At 38.4% G+C, this 19,361-nt stretch overlaps 1 protein-coding gene across 1 annotated transcript in view; it reads left to right on the top strand.

The window, feature by feature from the left end:
* Positions 1–882: 882 nt before the first annotated feature.
* Positions 883–19,361, top strand: part of SLC35F3 (solute carrier family 35 member F3) — a 116,689-nt gene continuing 98,210 nt past the window's right edge. Inside the window, exons 1-2 of the mRNA XM_014059373.2 lie at positions 883–1,278; positions 2,006–2,232. Of these exons, the coding sequence (XP_013914848.2) occupies positions 1,226–1,278; positions 2,006–2,232 (280 nt within the window). The 5' untranslated portion in view covers positions 883–1,225. The remainder of the gene's footprint in view (positions 1,279–2,005; positions 2,233–19,361) is intronic.

Below are 19,361 nucleotides of genomic sequence, written 5' to 3'. Positions count from 1 at the left end.
TCCCCCCCCCTTCGTTTGGATTTTCATAAAACAGGCAGGTAAAGGAAGCAGTCCTGCTCCATTGCCTTTGTGCTCGATAGCAAAGACCATAACCTTGGGCTTTCTATCTGGCAAAGGTTTTGGGCTGCAAAGCATCTTCAATGAACGTCTCTGGAGAGGGCTGGACTGCATTGGTTGGAAAGAAGTGATGAACTGTGTCATACCTATGGATATCCTGCTTTCACTCAGTTTCATTTCCTTTCTTCTTCTTTACTCATTCAAAAACAACGTGGAGCGTGTCTCCACCTTACACCTAAATCGGGAGAGAATTGCGATATATAGAGCGCTACAATCAGACGGCGCCCCGGGCGATGTAAGAAAGGGGGTTAGAGGCTGCAAGATGGCTGGCCCCTGTGCTCCACGCTGCCCACTTCTCCGCCAAAGCTGGCAGTCCTTTTCGCGCCGGGGATGACCGATCTATAGCATCGAGGGGGACTGTATCCAGCGATACAGTAGTTCACATCATGACTTTATCCACAGTGGGACAAGTTTTTGCTGCCTCGGGTAAATACAATCAGAAAGACTTCCAGGAATCCATAATTAATATATATTTTTTACTTTACCGGGGGCGGGGGGAGAAGACGCGCGATCCAACCCTGTAAAACTCCTGAACGGTTCCTGCCCAAAAGGCTCTTTCGCCTTCTTCTCCCTGCCTTTCTGCACAAACGTTCCCGGGCTCCCCCTATCGGCCGCCACGCTCATTTCACGAAGAGGAGGAAGGCGGAGGAGGGGAAAAGAGGGCTCCCCCTCTGGCGAGAGAGAGAAAAACGACGGAGCGCAAAGAGCGAGTGAGCGAGCGGAGTTGGCTGCGAGGAGGTCGGCGGGCGTTTTCCTCCACCTTCGCTTCGTTTCCTCTCTACGCGCAGCAACAGCAGCAGGAGCAACAGCAGGTTGCAGCCAGGCACCAACGCCTCGCCCGCGTGGTGCAACCGGGAGACCCCGGCGTGGAGGCAGACAGTCTCCGGCCGTTTTTCCCCCTCCTTCTTCTTCTTCTTTTTTTCGGCCGGGCGCTTTGCAACTCCTTGCCGCCGCCGTGGCCAGCACAAGCGACGTCCCTCTTCCCGGTCACTTCACGCCGCGCCTCTCTCGCAGCTTTTCTTTCTCGCTCCGTGTTGATTCGGCCAGCCCGGGTCGGCTGCCCCTTCCCAGAAGTCTGGGAGCTCCCACTCCCCCGCTACTCTTCCCCATGGGGATCCGCGAGTTTCCCAGCAGCACGGCGAGGGGGAAGAGCATGGCGATGTGAGTGCCCGGCGACGAGGGGAGAAGGGCCGGGGAGGGTGGTGGTGGCGGCGCAGAGGAGCGGGAAAAGAAAGGAACATCCCCCCGCGCTTTCCGCTTCGGGCGCTCAGCTTCCTTGTTTCGCTGCCTCCGCCAAGGAGCCGCAGCTGGGTCCGGACGCCGCAGCCCTGGCAGAGCGCGAAGCTGACCGGTGGGAGCAAAGTTGCTCTTCTTTTCCCGCTCCTCGCTTTTAGGGTGCCAAGAACGATGGAGAATGTGGAGGGAGGGAACGGTGTGCCGGGTGGGCTTGCAAGTTCGCCTGGAGCTTTCCGCCTCTCCCGCGCCGCGACTCGGGATGTGCGGAGGTATCCCGGGGCTCTTCTGGCGGGCTCCTGGAAAGGGCGCCGCTGAAGGACGTGTGTGTGTGTCCTGGAGGCGCTGCCGGGTGTCTTGAACTGAGGCAGGAGGGTCGGATTACAGCTTCTGGGGATGGTGGTGTTGTTGTTGTCCAGCAGATCACCTGAGGGGAAAAGCCGGGCTAAGTGGGCATCGCTTTGGGGTGTCGAGTGCCTTCCTCAGTTTTTCCAACCCAGCTTGCCCATCTTTGGCGGATCCTTTATTTATTTATTTTTTCCTCCTGATAACGAATATTTCCGAGGAAGCTTTGCATTGATTGCTTCCCGGTCTGTTCTGGCTGTTCTCTTTCTTTTCCTTCAACCCGCTGCTACTGCTGCTCTTTCCTTTCTAGTGGCATGAGGAGGTCGCCTGATGTCAGCCCCAGGAGACTGTCAGACATCAGCCCACAACTCCGGCAGCTCAAGTACCTGGTGGTGGATGAGGCGATCAAAGAGGATTTGAAATGGAGGTCGGTGGAAGACCTCACTAGCGCTTCCGTTGGACTCACATCCATCGAGGAAAGGATCCTGCGGATTACGGGCTATTATGGCTATCAGCCTTGGGCTACCAGCTATAAAAGTAAGTGCCTTGTTTCTGTCATTCTCTTTCACAACAACATTCGCCTTTCTCTCTCTCTCTCTCTCTCTCTCTCTCTCTCTCCCTCCCTCCCTCCCTCTCTCTCTCTTTCTCTCTCTCCCCCTCCCTCCCTCCCTCCAACTTTCCTTAGGCTGTTCCTGACAGGTGGACAGAAAGTCCTAAATTGGTAGTTGGAATTAACCCTGTGGAAATAACGCTGGCAGTTGACTCTCCTTGAGCTGATTTGTTGTTCATCTTTTCTTCACAATTGTTTTCTGCCAGACTTCTTCCTCGGTGTGTGCCATACTTTTGTACACATGTTTCCATCCAGGGAGCTGATGGGAGAAACCTTGTTCTCTTTCAATGGGCCTGTACCATTGTGAGAATATTATGAGTACAGATATGGCCAGCTAAACTTTCTGATGGTTAAGGAAATATAATGACTATTATATATAAAATATTCAGACTGAAGGAGAGAGTTCCGCTTAAATTCAAGCTGGGCTTAAATAAGAATTTTGTAAAAGGCCACTATAGTATAAAGCCATTTAAAAGAGAGGGAGAAAGAAGGAGAGGGAGGGAGGGAGGGAGGGAGGGAGAAATGTTACATGAAATGGTGACTGAAGTTTGCATTATTAATTCAAGGAACTGATCTTGATAACTCAGATAAATGTTTTTATAGCTGGATGATTTAATGAGCTGTTTTTCTCTTCAGATGCAGCATATGTTGAATTAATCTACAGAAAATGAGCTCTTAGTACCTTTATATTATTTATATTAATTGGAGATCAACATATAACATTTGTCTGTTTTTGTACCCAAATTGAAATAATTGAATTTTTAAAATGCATTGTGAATTCAAGATAGTTAAGCACAAATTTGTGAGATACTTGGTATTTTAAGTATAATAGTATGTTTAAAAAAACTATTTTTCTTCACATTTCCAAAGTTTCACAGAAATATTTTTCTGTTATCACAGAGTGCTGATGTTGCATACAGTGTATGAGTGCATGTGTGTGTGCATGTCTGTGTATCAGAGGTGGGTTCCTACCAGTTCGCACCTATTCGGTAGAACCGGTTCGTCAAATCTACCAAACCGGTTAGAAGAGGTTCCACCAGTGGACCCGGAAAGCAGGCCACACCTACAGAACCGGTTCCAAAAATTTTTGAAACCCACCACTGGTGTGTATGCATGTGTGTACTCTAGCATATATATTCTGAATGCATTTTTCCAGTTCTGAGATGTAGGTAAAAAAAATACCTAAATCCAACTTTGTGGCTGAATGCCTCTGCATTACAGATGGTACACAACATCAACAATTATTGCCTGTGTTTTATTTTCATTTCCTCACCTGTTGGTTCTGGAGAGAGTTCCCCAGGACACTAGTCTCCCTATTTTGCATCTGATAATTTCCCATCTACTTACGCAGTGTCTTATTCTATCAAATGAAGAAATGTTCATGTTGAGTGTTTTATTCAATTAAATATTTGAAATATTCAAATCTTTGGAAAATGACTTGTGGATTGTAAAAAGTTTGCAGTATAATACTTACATTGGTTGAGGTTATCTAAAGCCTTTGCTATTATTAATATCATGTAGACACTGATCTCTACACCACAGAAACCCCAATCCATGTTCTTCTGTATTGCCAAATCTGCAGAGATACTCACCACCAGTTGATTATCCCTCTTTTATTTAAATTTCCAGGGCACCCTGATAGCTTTTATCTGCATAATCTGTTAAATAATTAAGATAAATGTATTTCTCTAAAAATAGCTCCTGCCCCCCTACATTATGTGAAGCCTTGCCCACACAAATGACTGCTAATAGTTCTTGTTGGTAGGGAATGGTTTTAAGTTGTTCATTTTATTGATTGCATTTTTATTGGTCAGTGAAAATAATATAGTTCTGTCCGTCTAAGCTCTGTGTTCCTATTTTAATCCAACAGCAGATGTTCTCTCCTAAACATGTATCTGTCAGGTGTAATAGGCTTCAAAAGGTGTGCAAGTTATAAGTTATGACTGTTGGGATTGTTAGAAGAATGCCCACTGGTAATCTGTTAGAACTGCATCTCAGAAAGTCTTTTGAGTCTTGAAAGAGCTTAGAGTATTGGGATGTATTCTTAATTACTGCAGTCAACTACTATATTCATTGGGAAAAAACAGTTATTATATTATTTTCTAAAGTAAAGAGACAGAAACAATTGTCCATGCTTTTATAAAATTGATTAGCTACTGTACTTTGTTCTATGCAGAGGTGTATTTACTTGTGTAAATAGGCAGTTGCCCCAATATTGTCTGTTGTGGAACAATGAAAACATAAGTTTTGTGCAACACACACACATACACACACACACACACACACACACCACATGGAGATGAAGATGTTGATTGGGATAGATAGATAGATCGATCGATCGATCGATCGATCGATAGATAAGATACAGATACAGATACAGATACAGATACAGATACAGATACAGATACAGATACAGATACAGATACAGATACAGATATTCATTCATTGCACAGTTTGGATATAGGTGACCCCAAGGTGGATGCTGAAAGAAGGAGAATAGATGGCTCATCAGAGTGGAGTGCCAAGTGAGAGGTGGAAATACAGATCAGAAAGGAGAAATTAAAAAAAGGATCCTTCAGGACCTTGGACAGGTCCCAGGAAAAATGCCATTTTGACAATGGCTAGCTGCTGATTCAATTCCTCAGTTTCACTGGTCCTATTGGATTGCCTGGCTGTCTTTCTCCATTAGGCTTTATGCCTAATATACACCATATTGGTAGTGCAGAGAAGACCTTGAGCAGCAAGAGTGCAGATTCTTTGGCAGACTCTGTCTTAGAGGTTTTAGGGTCTATGGATGTTACTGTTTCCTGATTGCTAAACTCAGCTTCCTAAAATCGCACTTTCTCTTCTTTTGCCCCAGATAGTTTCTATTTTCTGACTAATCACTGCTAGTTTTGTAAAACATTAAAAATTGCAACGGCACTAGTTAATCTTAACTTTCAGGTTAAAATAATCCCACTTTGGGAAAGTTTTAGTGATTAAAAATAGGATAAATAAAATAAAGAAAGCTAATCACAGAATAAGCCTGTGACTTCAGTGAAACTTTGGAAAAGGCTAGTTTAGGGATCACAGATTTCTGTTATGAATTTCTGTACAAATCTTAATCTTATTAAAACATATAATTCTGTCTAAAAAGTCTTTGTGCTCTGAGAAAACATGAAAAATATTACAATAATGTTATTGTTGGTAAATAATGTTGTTTGTTTGGTTGGTTGGTTATTATTACATTTATATCCTGTGCATCTCACTAATATTGTAAATAATGTTATAATCATTATTATGTATTTCCTCTCCCTAAATATTCAGATTTTATTTTATATTACATGCTGCAAGATTTGTTTATTGTGTGCTTTCATTTTTTTAAAAAGAGAATGTAAACATTCATAATAAGAAAAACTGTATCTATGTTTTAAAGGTCTATTTTCTATTGTCAAAATATTCAGAAATCCAAGGAATATCCTCCCAGTAATAGAATATATATTCTTGACTACATTCAGCAGCAGCTATTTTAGTTATAAAATATGAATCTCTAAATGGCATGGTTTTGATAATGAAATCATACTGTATGATATATGTACAGTATATCAATATAGTCCTCATAATATTCATATTATAAAGTTTCCTGATTGAGGATATATCTTTATGATTATTCATTAATAAATTTTTGGATAATTGTGTAAGGAAAGCATTTTATAATATTACAAAAGAGAGAAGTTGGGTACATGCTGAGCAGATTTTTGGAATTATTCATAAGCATCTGCAGTTCATTAGAAATGTTAGGCTTAGAAATGATAGGCTTCCAATTACCCGCCCGAGTGTTTGATTGCTGAATGAAAGCTGTGTTTTATTATTTTTCTTTTGTTCACAAAGTGTTTGTTTTGACCTTGCACTTCCCCTCCCCTGTGGTTGTAAGCCGCCCTGAGTCCCCTCAGGGAAAAGGGCGGCATATAAATCCCAATAAACCTAAACCTAAACCTAAACCTAGTGAAACACACCAGAGAGAATATATTTCTTTGGTAATGTGTTGGCACTTTTTGCTTTGTTAGCAAAAATAACTAGACCGCCGCATACATTTGTAGTAATTACTATCTTGCATGCTTTGTTCTTTCATCTTTAAAATGAGTGATATCTTGCAATATGAATAGCCCCGTTACTCCCATTGAGATAAATATTTTAATTGACTTCTGCTAGATTGGTCATTATGGGAAGGACAGCTTCAGAAGCAGAGTGTTAATCTGTTGTTCTGACATAATGACTAATCGTCCTATTGACTTCATGTTGAGCAACTGTGGCTTGTCTTGATGTAATAAAAAAGGTCATGTGAGTGACACATTTACAGCATGATTCCAGATTGCCAATGTGTTTAATTTGGCCTTGAAAATGAAGGTAACCAAGGTTTAATTGCAATGGGAATTTTTCACAACAGTTTTTCAGTCTTCTTGCATTTGTGGGACTTGAGGAAGAGTCATATTGAACTTCATTGTTTTATGAAGAATGAGTCATAACATTGAGATACACCATACATAATTGATCATTAATTATTTCATTTTGTTTTTAGTGCAGTAATTCTTGGTAAAATCCATTTATATTATAGACTATTTATTTATTGCATTAACCCCAAGTCAACTCCCAAAGTAATCAGAATCAAATACAAACATGTGAAATTAGGCAAAGATCATTCTGGAAAAAAAAGATGATCATATTGATTATTATCTGGGTGAAATAAGAAGATCAGAATTGACATTATCTTTAATACAAAAAGCAAAAGCAAAAAATATGGCAGCAGCTGATATTGTGAAATAACTGTTTGCAACCTTTTGCTGCTAAGCACAGTATTAACTGTAGATTAGAACTATATGCATCATGTTCTGGTGCAATTTTTTTAACACTTACTTAAACCTTAACGAAAATAAATATTAAAAGTAGAGCCATTTTGGCTCAGACTGGAAGATTTATCATGTATTATCATTCTGTCTCCACACTCACCAATTAGATCATTGTAAATAGGACATGAGAATTTATTTATTTTATTTCACAACATATAAATCTTTTTATAGATATCAGCCATCTGCCTCCAGCATTGGTCAGACTTTGACAGATTTTTAAAATACGAACTATCAATCAAATGAAATGATGCTTCCAGAATAAGTCTCTCAACATTACCAATTTACTAAAAGATAAATGGAAGTTCAATAAAGTGAATCACTCAATATATTAGGGTCTTTTTACTAGGAAGTAGAACTTGTTAGTAAGTTTTAGAAGTAAAAATATTTAAAATAGAAATCCTAAAGTATTAATGGATAGACTATTATAAAAAAATAAAGTTTGCACATAGATTTCCCAACTTTATGTAATTAGGTCATAATAAAAATATTACTTTGGTAATTTCTTACATTTATATTCCATAATTATAATTTCATTTATATTCCATAAAGGAATATAAGGAGACATGCTTTCTCTGTCATAGTCCCTGCCTTCTAGAACCTTCTGCCTTTAGAGATTAGGATGATCCCGCCCCTTCTGGCATTTTATGTGCCTGGGGCGGGGGCCCTGAGTGTGCTGAGGGCCTTATTTCTTGGCTATATTAACACACATGGCAATAGTTTTATTCAGAAATTATATATGTTTATTTTGTACTGTTTTGTTTTTATGATGTACATTGTCCAGAGTCATTTTAGACAGGCAGATACAGAAATGAAATAAATTAATTAAAATGTATCCCATCCTTTTCCTATCAGTTATTATTTTTACATTTCTAGTGCTAATTTGCATATTTGCAAAATTTTAATTTGGTAAATTGTCCAACAAGTAAATCTGAAAATCTGTAGCATGGCTGCATATCAATATCTGTTAAGCTATTATAATAATTTACAGAAACACTTTACAATATTTATTGAATACAGACTATACTGTTAGATTCAGATCAACAATTATGAAGTATTTTGTACTAAAATTTTGGATTACCCAGGACAGAAACAAACAGCCTAGGAAGCAAGCAGTGTTCCCATCTGCCACCTGTTGGAAGGTAGCCTATAGGCAGCTGCTCCTTATCTATCTGAGGACATGAGTGTTGCAGATTATGTAGAAATTCAAAAACAGCTTAATGATATCAAAGACATCTTAGAAAGCAAGGAACTGCTAGTATATATGGAAAGTAATTTTAAATGCATTTTCTTGGAAAAGGTCAAAAACATATTTCTGAACTGTAGTTCCAGGACAGTGCTGAAGCTTGCAGAGGAAATATTTAGCAATAGCAAGAGCATTTAGACTTATATACTGCTTCACAGTGCTTTACAGCCCTCTCAAAGCAGTTTCACAGAGTCAGCACATTGCCCCCAACAACCTGGGTCCTCATTTTATTGACCTTGGAAGGATGGAAGGCTGAGTCAACCCTGAGGAAGTGAGAATTCAACTGCCAAATTGCAGGCAGCTAGCCGGCAGCAGCAGAAGCTTGCAGTACTGCATTTTAACCACTGCGCCACCACGGCTCTTCATTTAGGGAAAGTATGGTTTCAGATAATCCAATTGATGACAGACATTATAGTTTTAATAAAATAAAGATATAGAATCTGTGGAATTATCAAGTGAATTTAGAGGCTAGACCATGGAAATAGTTTTGGGTTACTGGCCCTGCCTCTTCCCTCCTTGAAGCTTTCAGACATTGGCTATAGAGTGGCTGCCTTTAGATCTATCTTTATATATTTACGGAATATGATATTCCAAAGTGATGCTTGGCCAATGGCCATTACAACAGAGTTTGAATTCACTGGTGTTTTCTTAGTGTGAAAGAAGCAGCTTCTTGGTTAAAAAAGAATGTGAGGAATCCATGAATAATAAATTTGTTATATTCATAAAACTGTTATTTGTCACAGGCAGTACCTAGTTTGTCAGCATTGAAGCTATTCTCACATCCAATTAATTTTTTAAAACTAGGAATTGCAGTAGTAAGAACAACACTAACACCAAAATTCAGTTTCAGTAATAAATCACCTGAATGGTTCATTTTGTCACTGTTTTCTTTTCAATCGAAATACCAGCTTGATACAATAATGTGTTTTTTAATATTTTTCTATACTGAAAATTTGCTCTCAATACCACCATTATAGCTATCTAACTATGCAAAAAGCAAAACAGACTAGAGAAAATTATCTGAAGAAATGGAAATGAAGAAGGACATGCAAGCTTTGTGGTAATGACACAAAGATGTTGAGGACTTGACAATTTTTTTTTGCTTAGGCAATGAATCCTTTATACCCTATAGCTCCTATTCCTATTCCTATTATATATTGTCCATGTCCTTGTGTGACTTTTTCAAATTTCTCTTGAGGCATTTTTAAAAAAACTTATCTTTCCTACTTGCAGTAAGGATATTGTAAAGGAAAAAGTGTCAAATGCTGGTTCAGTGGGATGTGTGTTATTTAGTCTTCCAGAGAAGATAGTAGCTGTGCTATTCCTGTCAGTACATTTCATTCTTGGCTTTAAATTGTGTGTGTTTGTGTGTGCGTGTGCGTGTATGTATGTACATACATACATGCACACACACATGCACACACACACACACACAATTTAAAGCCAAGAATGAAATGTATGTATATGTATATATTTCTTTTTTCTTTCATGTGCTAAAATAATCCCAGGTTGCGGAAAATGGAAAGGAATTTGGGTGAAAGTGGGTTTTTGGGGGGGCCCTCTGAAAACAAATAGTTTTTTATTTGTTCTAATGAAATGTCTTATCAGCTTACTCCATTAATTGGTTCAGTGAAGAATGTTATAAGTAAAGATAGAAAGCGTTATAATTATTCATTGATACATATTTATACTATTTTCCTTCAAATGCCAAGCACATTGCCATACACTTCAGAAAAAGCACTAAAATTTGTCATAGGGTACTTTACTTATTTTTTTAACTGCTCAAAACTTTCTAACACCATGATGGCAAACCTATGGCACGCGTGCCAGAAGCCCTCTCTGTGCGCATGCGCACCATTGCCAGATGGTCTTCGTGGGTGCTGGAGTGCCGGAAAATTGCCAGAAAATGCCTTGAAAAATTGCCAAAAAACAGACAGGCGTATGCCGTCCAGCTGGTCTTCGGGTTTCCGGTGCTCTGGCGCACACACATGGACAAGCGTTCCGGTTTGGGTATTCGGTGCTGAAAAGGTTCGCCATCACTGTTCTAACACATGTGGGCTTGGGAAATTCTTTTAGTCACCAATAAAATTATTGCAGAGCAATGGAAGTCTAATAACTCATGTGATGTTTCATAATATTTGAGGAAACAAACTGGGTCTCGGAAATGGATTGAACTGACAAGTGTTTGGAATGGACTTAGAATAATTACAGTTGTAGAGATTGATCTTTTGGCGATTTATTGAAATTGCTGCAGTTATGAATAGTTAAATTAAAGTCACTTTTTCTGTTGTATAACATATGCAATGTGAACTTTTATATATTTCTTCACTTTAATAAGACACAAAAGCATTCATTTTTAAATGTCTATAGGAAAAGAAATGTCACTTTATCTTTGCATATAATACCTGAGTTTACTCCACTCACACTTGATTATATTCACCTTTAAGCTCTTTTAATTCAATGATTCACTTATTTTTTTACATTTTTCCAATATAAAATATGCACAGGGAAAAGCTGTAATTACGGGACAATCTGTAGTCCTGCAGTGCTTAACTGTAGGACAGAGAGCCAAATGAGAGGTTTGCAATTTTCTGTTGCAAGATTTGAGATAAGCCTCATTGAACTAATTGGGATTTACTTCAAAATAGGCATGCATCAGATTGAACTTTTAAGGTCAAGAAATAAAATGTTAACACTCTGCACATTCATTAAGCAATAGGACTTGCAGTATAATTATAGGGAGGAGGGTAGCTGCCTCAAGCATCAGATTTTGGTGGCTGTTCTGTATTTAATATATTGTTTAATTATGTATTATTAACACCAGGAGGCTAGGGTGTGAAAAGATGATAATGGCTTTTTTGTGGAGGGCTTATATTCAAAAACTCATGGCGAAAAATCTATCAGTGTGGTCACTAAGGGTCAACAATGACTTGATGCATATAATCAATCATATTCAAGAGCAGAATGTTTGGCTTTAGGGAAGGAAGGCAGCAAAAATCGTAGCAGGCAGGAAATTTGTGATGAAAGTTAATGCAATGATATTAGAGCTAAAAAATTCTTATCTTTATCCATTCAGGTAATATCCTTGACTTCTGCTAAAAGTTAAAAAAAACCAAAGTCAGATGAGCAGAAGATCTGATTTTACTTCCAGTAAGCTCCCCGTGTAAACTCTTACAGTTTCTACATAAGAATGTGGTATTTAATAAAGGGCAGAGCATACTAGATGAAAGCAATCCATTTTAGGACAGAAACAACATTTTTCCTTCCCCCAATTTCCCATTAAATTATTTAGTTGGAAAACAATGACAGTGGACATTTTGACACAAGGGCTGAGAAAGCAAAACATGGGATAAATATATTTACATTCCTGATGCTCTTGTTATGAGGGCAATCATCCTGTTTATATCCCAGGAATCCCACAAAGAACAATACTGTCAGTGTTGCAGGCCTTGTCCCCATAGAAAAACGGTATGACAATTTTGAATCAGTGTCTCTCTTGTGTGTTCCCTCAGTGTGATTAGATTTTCAGCCATTTTGGAAAGCCAAGTTGATTTATTCTACAATCAATCTACCAGTATCCCAGAGAAAATGTTGGTCAATACTATTTCCCATGAGAGGAACTTCAGTCCATCCCTAGTATTATCTGTTGGTTAATGTTAGTACTGGCTCTGTTTATGGTCCTCTTGCATATATGGCTCTATGCCAAATGTCAAAGGAGATTCTCAGTCATCCAGGTCATGGTTATCCCAAAGGTGCTTTTTTCAAAGGCAACTGAACTTTCTTTTTTTCTTTGAAGGCATTTTGCTTCATTTGGATTCTTTTGGAGACAAAGGACACTCTTTTGAAGACAATGAAGTCCACATTTTGGACATGTTTCAAACCAGCAGTCCTCTCTGTCCAAAATGTAGGCTTTGCTGTCTTCAAAAGAGTGACCTTTGTTTCTAAAAGCATGCAAATAACCAGCTGTCTGCAAGGAGTATAAATCCTTCCATTCCCCGCCATCCAGTCAGAGCTGAAGAAGCTTCTTGGATGAGAAGTGAAACATCTTCGAAGAAAAATAAGGAAGTTCAGTTGCCTCTTGAAAAGGCACCTTTGGGACATAGTTCTATGCAAGTTTTTCTCACCTTTAACCTTTAAACTGGCAATTTTAAACATGTGTATATTGTCACCTAGAATTCCCCAATCACAGGTTTTAAAATTGCCAAGTTTGAAAAACGTGAGTTTTTTTCTTTGAATTTCTCAGGGATGATACCCCACTTATAAATTCCATCCAAGATATATTTATTCATCTGGATATCTCTGAGATAATACGTTGCATGAACTAATACATTGTCCTTGAAATAAAATGTTTTTTAAATTACTATTTGCTGTCAGTGTTTATACAAGTTTGTATGGAGGTGTAGATATTTCCACTTAGACTCTATATGAATGTTTCAATTAGTGATGTGCTTTCATGATTTTGTGCATTCCTGGTTCTTTTAAGAGAAAGGATTGCATATAAATAAATAGTAAACATTGATGCAATTGTGCTCTTAGAACATTTTTTTATTCAGCTGCACCTAAGAGAAAATAGTATTGAATAAATTAAGGCTCATCAAAATTAGCATCTATATCACAAAGCAAGTCTTAATTATATTTTCTGTCAGCAATATTCACTGAATCCTGGCTAATCCTATTCTGAATGTCTTTAAAAAGCTGTAAATTTTATTGGAATAGATTGGCATTTTGTATGTGAAAGTATCTATACCTTTTAATGAGTGTGCTAGGAAAGAAAATTCCATTTATCTTGTCACATTTCTACATAGCCTTAAGGGGAGCGAGCATTATCTTCTGCAAAAACAAAGAGAAAAATTCCTGAAAAAGATTTGCTACAGTGGCACTATCTTCATTACATCAGTAAAAGAGAAGGGATTTAAAATTCTATGTCTCAGGGCACAGCAAGTAATCTCTGTATGCTGATACATACTGTAGCAGAAAGCATTTATAAAAATAATACCAAGAGCTGAGATCTCTATTAAAATTGATTGATTTGTATGTTGAAAGTGGCAGTCTGTCTTCAGTGATCAAACAATGAATTCTTTTTATTGTATTTCGTATATATTAAATAAAGGAAGCAAGTGGAATTTAGCTGCAGAAAATATCCATTACCTACAATGAAAGATGCTCTTGAAGAAGCCTGCATAGAATTGTACTCTTAATAAATAAATTAGTAAAAGCACTGAATATCAAGTAAGTCCATGACAGTCAGTGAAAAAGCTGTATGTGTCTGCTGGGAAATAACTAGGCAAAAGAGCAAAGAATGGAGAAAGAGGAGGTGGCTAATGAAGAAGACATAATGTGTGGTTAAATACAAAAGGGAATAAAGATGTGCTAAGAGGGAAGACTTTGTATACAAGTCTTTTGTCTCTAGTGTAAAATGCAAAGTGCTGTATAGATCTTGAAAGAATTCAGTTTGCCTGGCAGTCAGACTAATGTTAAGTCCTGATCTTAGTGTCAATATTGAGTCAGAATTGGCACAGAGGAATTACAGAAGCAAAGATAATGATTTGCACTACAAATATTTGTAGTGTTGGTGGCATAAGATCTGTTGCAGCATTCCAGAGCTCGAAAACAAGGGAAGAGTTGCCTCATGGCCCTGTGAAATAATGTAATCCAGGAGCAGTATTTTTCAGCATTGTATTAAGAATGCTGCAGCTGTTTTCATTCTGCAGAGATCATAAATATCAGACCAAGAGCTTTTGGTTCATGTTTCCTAATCACCAACTTTAATCATATCAATTGTTCTGCAATTTCAAATTAAAATTCTCAGTTTATCCAGGAAATTTAGAAGCAATTGTAATTGAGTTGAAGATGAAATAACAAAGAGCAGCAAGGGGTAAAATACTTTTGCAAACTAAGTATTTGTGCCAGTTAAATTTTTTTAAAAAGCACACACCATACCTAGTAGGAGCAATTTTTGATTAGTAAGATTAAATATAAGCTTTAAATTAAAAAGAAATAATATGTATGAATTATCTTTGATTAATCATAAGCTTCCATTGACTGAGGTAAAACTTCAAGCATATTTAAGTCTTGGCATTACATTTTACAGAAATAAAGTACTAGGTTTATTTATAATATATCAGTGTTCTCCTTATTGCATATTTGTGTACTAATATAGGGACATGACTGCAGAGGGAAAATCAGCAAATTATTATGTTATTAAGTGAATTAGACTTCACTTGAGGCAGGATAAGAGTTTAGAGCTTTTTAAAAAAATGGATTCTGTATTATATCCTGTGATTTTCTGGGGTTCTGTATTGTTTTTATTTATTTATAATCTTTTTAAAGAAGCATTGGGATTGCCCCATTTTATTCTTATATCAATGAGAAAGTTTAGGCCAATCTTATTATCTGAAATCACCCATTCACTTCCACCTGCTTTGGTTTCAATTTCTCGGGTCCCTGTTGGATTATAATTGTACCGTACTGAAGTGACAAGAATAATATATTTACCCTACTGCTGCCAAATTTTATCTTCAAAATGGGTATATTACATGGCCATTATGCTGGCCAGAGAGCATATTCACTGGATTTCATGGCAAACCTCTCATTTACTTACATCTCTGTATGTGGGCTATACTCCAAATCCTCCAGTCCATTATTTTGATGTAGGTGGTAAAATAGGCACCTGAAGTAGAAAATTGGATTTTAAGGGGCTTTTGAAGCTTAGTATGCCATCCTAAGCCTTGCAGAATCCAACTGCAAGTTACCTGATCAAGAAAGCAATGAGCCAGCTGCCTCTTATGGTGGTGAAGCAGTTCATTATACACTCTGGTTAATAAGCTTTTTTTTCTGTAGTAATGCAGGACAGAGTAACGTAGTTCCTAGAGTTCATTTGCTGGTACCAAGATAAATAATTGGCCATCTAATAGAACTATTTACAACAGAAGCAAACACAGTAATTGGACAGGCAGTTTCCGTGGCACACTATGACTGGCTTTTCAGATGCCACCATGTCATAAGGAGAAACAGTATTGAATTATGAGGAATGCAGCCTTCAGGCATTTTGACAGAGCCTCTATATGGAATTTTGACAGTGTTTCTATATGGAAAGAAAATTGCAGAGAAAGAACCTAGAGGGGAAAACATACAGTGTCACTAAATATGGCTGCAAATCCTCTCAAATAGTTATCCGGAGGTGGGAGAAGGGTTAATTCTACCAGATCATGATTCCCTCTGCCATGATAAGGTTTTACCATGTTTCCCTGAAAATAAGACAGGGTCTCATTTTCTTTTGACCCCCTGAAATAAGCATTTGGCCTTATTTTGGGGAAGGTGTTATTATTTTTTAGGTGCAGGTGAGCATGGTCACCTCATGGCTGCTGTTGTGTTATGCTGCTGCGGCAGCGCAACACAGTCATTCATTAGCTGGAGGAGTAAACGGTGGTAGGTAAGGTGTGGGGCATAAGGCACATCGCTGAGGCTGCAGGGGTTGCAGGAGCGGTCATTAGGTAAGGGCATGTGGAGTGCATAGGGCATGTTCCCCTTTCCTTCCCCACCCTCCGGCGTCGCCTCATGTTGTTTGTGCAGCAAGTAATCAGGAAATGGCGGGGACCGGCTGTGCATGCATTTGAATATTTTCAGGGAGGGCTTATTTTCAGGGGAGGGCTTATTTTCAGGGGAGGGCTTATTTTCAGGGGAGGGCTTGTTTTCAGGGGAGGGCTTGTTTTCAGGGAAGGGCTTGTTTTCAGGGGTGGGCTTGTTTTCAGGGGAGGGCTTGTTTTAGCACATGCACTCAAAAGCCCGATTGGGCTTATTATCCGAGGAGGTCTTATTTTCAGGGAAGCAGGATATATGGGGTAAACGTTTAGTAGATTTTCCCCAGAAAATCTCTCTGCCACATGCAGAAAGTGGACTGAAGCAGCAAGGCTTGCAATGAGAAAGGAGAGAAGAAATAGCAGCAGCTGTTTCCAGGTGTGCCTTGTTGGATTTGGAGCTCAAGAAAGGCACATGAAGCCCCCGATAAAAGAGGCTCTACTTCCATAGATATCGCCTGTTTTTATTATGTCTTCCATCTCAGGGAGATATTATTCAGGAAATACAATACACTTCAAAGATAATTATTTATGGGGAAAGCCTCATCTTCCTTTGGTTAAAGAAAATAGTATTAGGGTTAATATAGGACATTTATATTGTTATGATACAATCTTTTTGTTTTCTTCCTCATACACATTTGTTAAGACATTGCAAATTAAGGATCTCAGTGCAGTTCATTTTATAAGTTTTATCAGCTGAAGAACAATTGGAGTAAAGGGCAAAATTCAAATCATCCCCGCACTGGGAAAACACAGCACAGACAAAGGCTAAATTCACACATAATAGTAAGGCAGATTTATATAACTTGGGATTGTGTGCAAGCAGTGGTCATCCATTTAACATACAACATCAGCCACGATTTTTAAAATGTAATTTCTGACTTAACCTTCAGTATGAACCAGGCATTCTACTTAAATATGACAGATGGAAATAAATTTTCTATCTTTCTGTCTGATTGCAAATGTTCTGCGCTGAATTCCTTTTTCTAAGTCTTTTTGCACTTCCAATGTGTGATTGACATCTAGGCCAGTGATGGCGAACCTTTTTTTTCCTTGGGTGTCGAAAATGCTCACACACACGTGATAGCACAATGCCCCCCACAGGCCCCACCTCCCCATGTATGTGCATGGGGACTCCCATGCATGAGCACTCATCTCCCAGCAGAGGCCCGAAAATCAGCTGGCCGGTGAGAGGCGCACATGAATGTGCAGTGGAGCTGACCTGGGTGATGGCTCATGTGCCCACAGAGATGGATCTGCATGCCACATAGCTTCACCATCACGGATCTAGGCAGTTTTGGACCAGTCAGTATTCTTTAACTTGCATCACAAGATTATTGTGGGAAAAAACTACTGTAGAGGAAGCCATATAGTATTATATATGTTACCTTGGATTTCCTTTAAGAAAACATGGGATATAATTCTAAAAATGCATTCAAATAAATATGGATACATTAGTTCTTGATTTATGACCACAATTGAGCCCAAGATTTCTGTTGTAAAGTGAGATATTTGCCCCATTTTATGGCCTTTTCTTGCCTCAATTGTTAAGTGAATCACTGCAGTTTGTTAAGTTAATCACTCGGTTGTTAAGTGAATCTGGCTTCTCCATTGAATTTGCTTGTCGGAAGGTCGCAAAAGGTGGTCACAGGACCTTGAGACACAGCAACAGTCATAAATATGAATCTGTTGCCAAACATCTGAATTTGGATCAAACGATCATGGGGAAACTGCAAAGTTTGTAACTCTGAAAAACAGTTCTAAGTCACTTTTTTCAGTGCTGTTGTAACTTTGAATGGTCACTAAATGAATTGTTGTAAGTTAAGGACTATCTGCAATGTTTTAATCTCTGAAATTTAGATTTGAATTCATTTTGGAACAATCAAAGAAATAGGGGATGCGATATATTATGGTAATTTTGCATTTCGCATGATTTCTACCATTACTTACTACTTGATCCAGTTTGCAAAGCCAATACAAGTTAAGGTGAATTCTGTCCTCTGAATATCACTGGAAGTGAGTGATAGCCTGTTTATCTATTTTAGCCCAGCCCACCATTCTGGGGGATGGGGGACAGGGAAGGAGAGGGTTAAAATTATAGCTGAAGTATTAGGCATGACACTCTTGAATTCACCTTTTGAAATATAAGATGTAATTTTTTAATATATTCAAGGCAACAAGAATTATGTTAATATATTAATACACTCAAGAATACATTAATACATGGTTAATAGGAGAATTAAAATAAAATTGTTGATAGCCAAGTCATGGATTATTCACATTACTTGTGGTCCCATTCTGATAGAGCATTTTTTCTTTTCTCAGAGAAAATTGTGCCCAATATTAAAGGATTGACCGATTTCTTGTTCCAATGTAATTGCATCTATTTTTCCAAGGTGAAAAAAAATCCAGCAATTGGGCATTGTATTCAATTTCTACATGGTTTTCTTATACAAGATGGGTAACATTACCTGTTATTCAGTGCTAAGACAGTTCTTGTTTCATGGCTCATAATATGAGGATCAAATTACAAACAGATATACTTGGATTTTTCTTGATAAAAATCATTGATAGTTAGCCACAGTCTGATTTTTAAAAAACTAGTGGAAGGTTTTATATTACCATATAAAAATTCCTTTAGAATTTCCACTGTACAGTATTAAAGCTTTGTACAGAAACCTGTAGATCTTTGAATGTAAGCCAAAGCAGTAATAGCAACAATAAGGTTTAAGGTTTATTTAATTTGTATGCCGCCCTATTCCCGAGAGACTCAGGGCGGCTAAATAATAAAGACAATATCCTCTCATTCCATTAGATTTCCCATATCTCAAGTCTACAAAAGAAATGAGAGTGAAAAATGAGAAATTTCATTAGTGAAACTTTATTAAATGCTTTCTAGAAGCTATTTGAAATGTGAAAACTTTAGTCTGTTTTCATTGTTCTGTGGATTCACTTATATGAGATCTTAGCGCATACTAGTGCTAGTTGTCTTCTTTATGTCCCCTCAAGCTAAACACTATTTCTATGTTGTATTATCACTGGGTCATTTTAACGCAGCTAGACCAGGGGTGTCAAACTTGATTTCATTGAGGGCCGCATCAGGATTGTGTTTAATCATAGGGGGCTGGCCTGAGTGCTCTGCCAGTGAAAATGGGGTCCCGAGCTCCATTTTGACTGGGACGGCCTCCTGCAACCCTCTGCCAGTGAAAACGGAGCAGAGGCACCCCGGGGTTGATCCTTCGCTCTTTCCAGGGTGGCCCCATGGGCTGTATCTTAGCATCCCATGGGCGAGATCTGGCCCCCAGGCCTTGAGTTTGATACTTCTGAGCTAGACTAAAGTGGAAGTAGAA

The sequence above is a fragment of the Thamnophis sirtalis genome, unplaced genomic scaffold (genome assembly GCF_051295495.1).
Source record: "Thamnophis sirtalis isolate CommonGarterSnake01/CBP01778 unplaced genomic scaffold, rThaSir2_p1.2 scaffold_6, whole genome shotgun sequence".
Lineage (NCBI taxonomy): Eukaryota > Metazoa > Chordata > Lepidosauria > Squamata > Natricidae > Thamnophis > Thamnophis sirtalis.
This window is presented reverse-complemented; position numbering and strand designations above follow the sequence as displayed.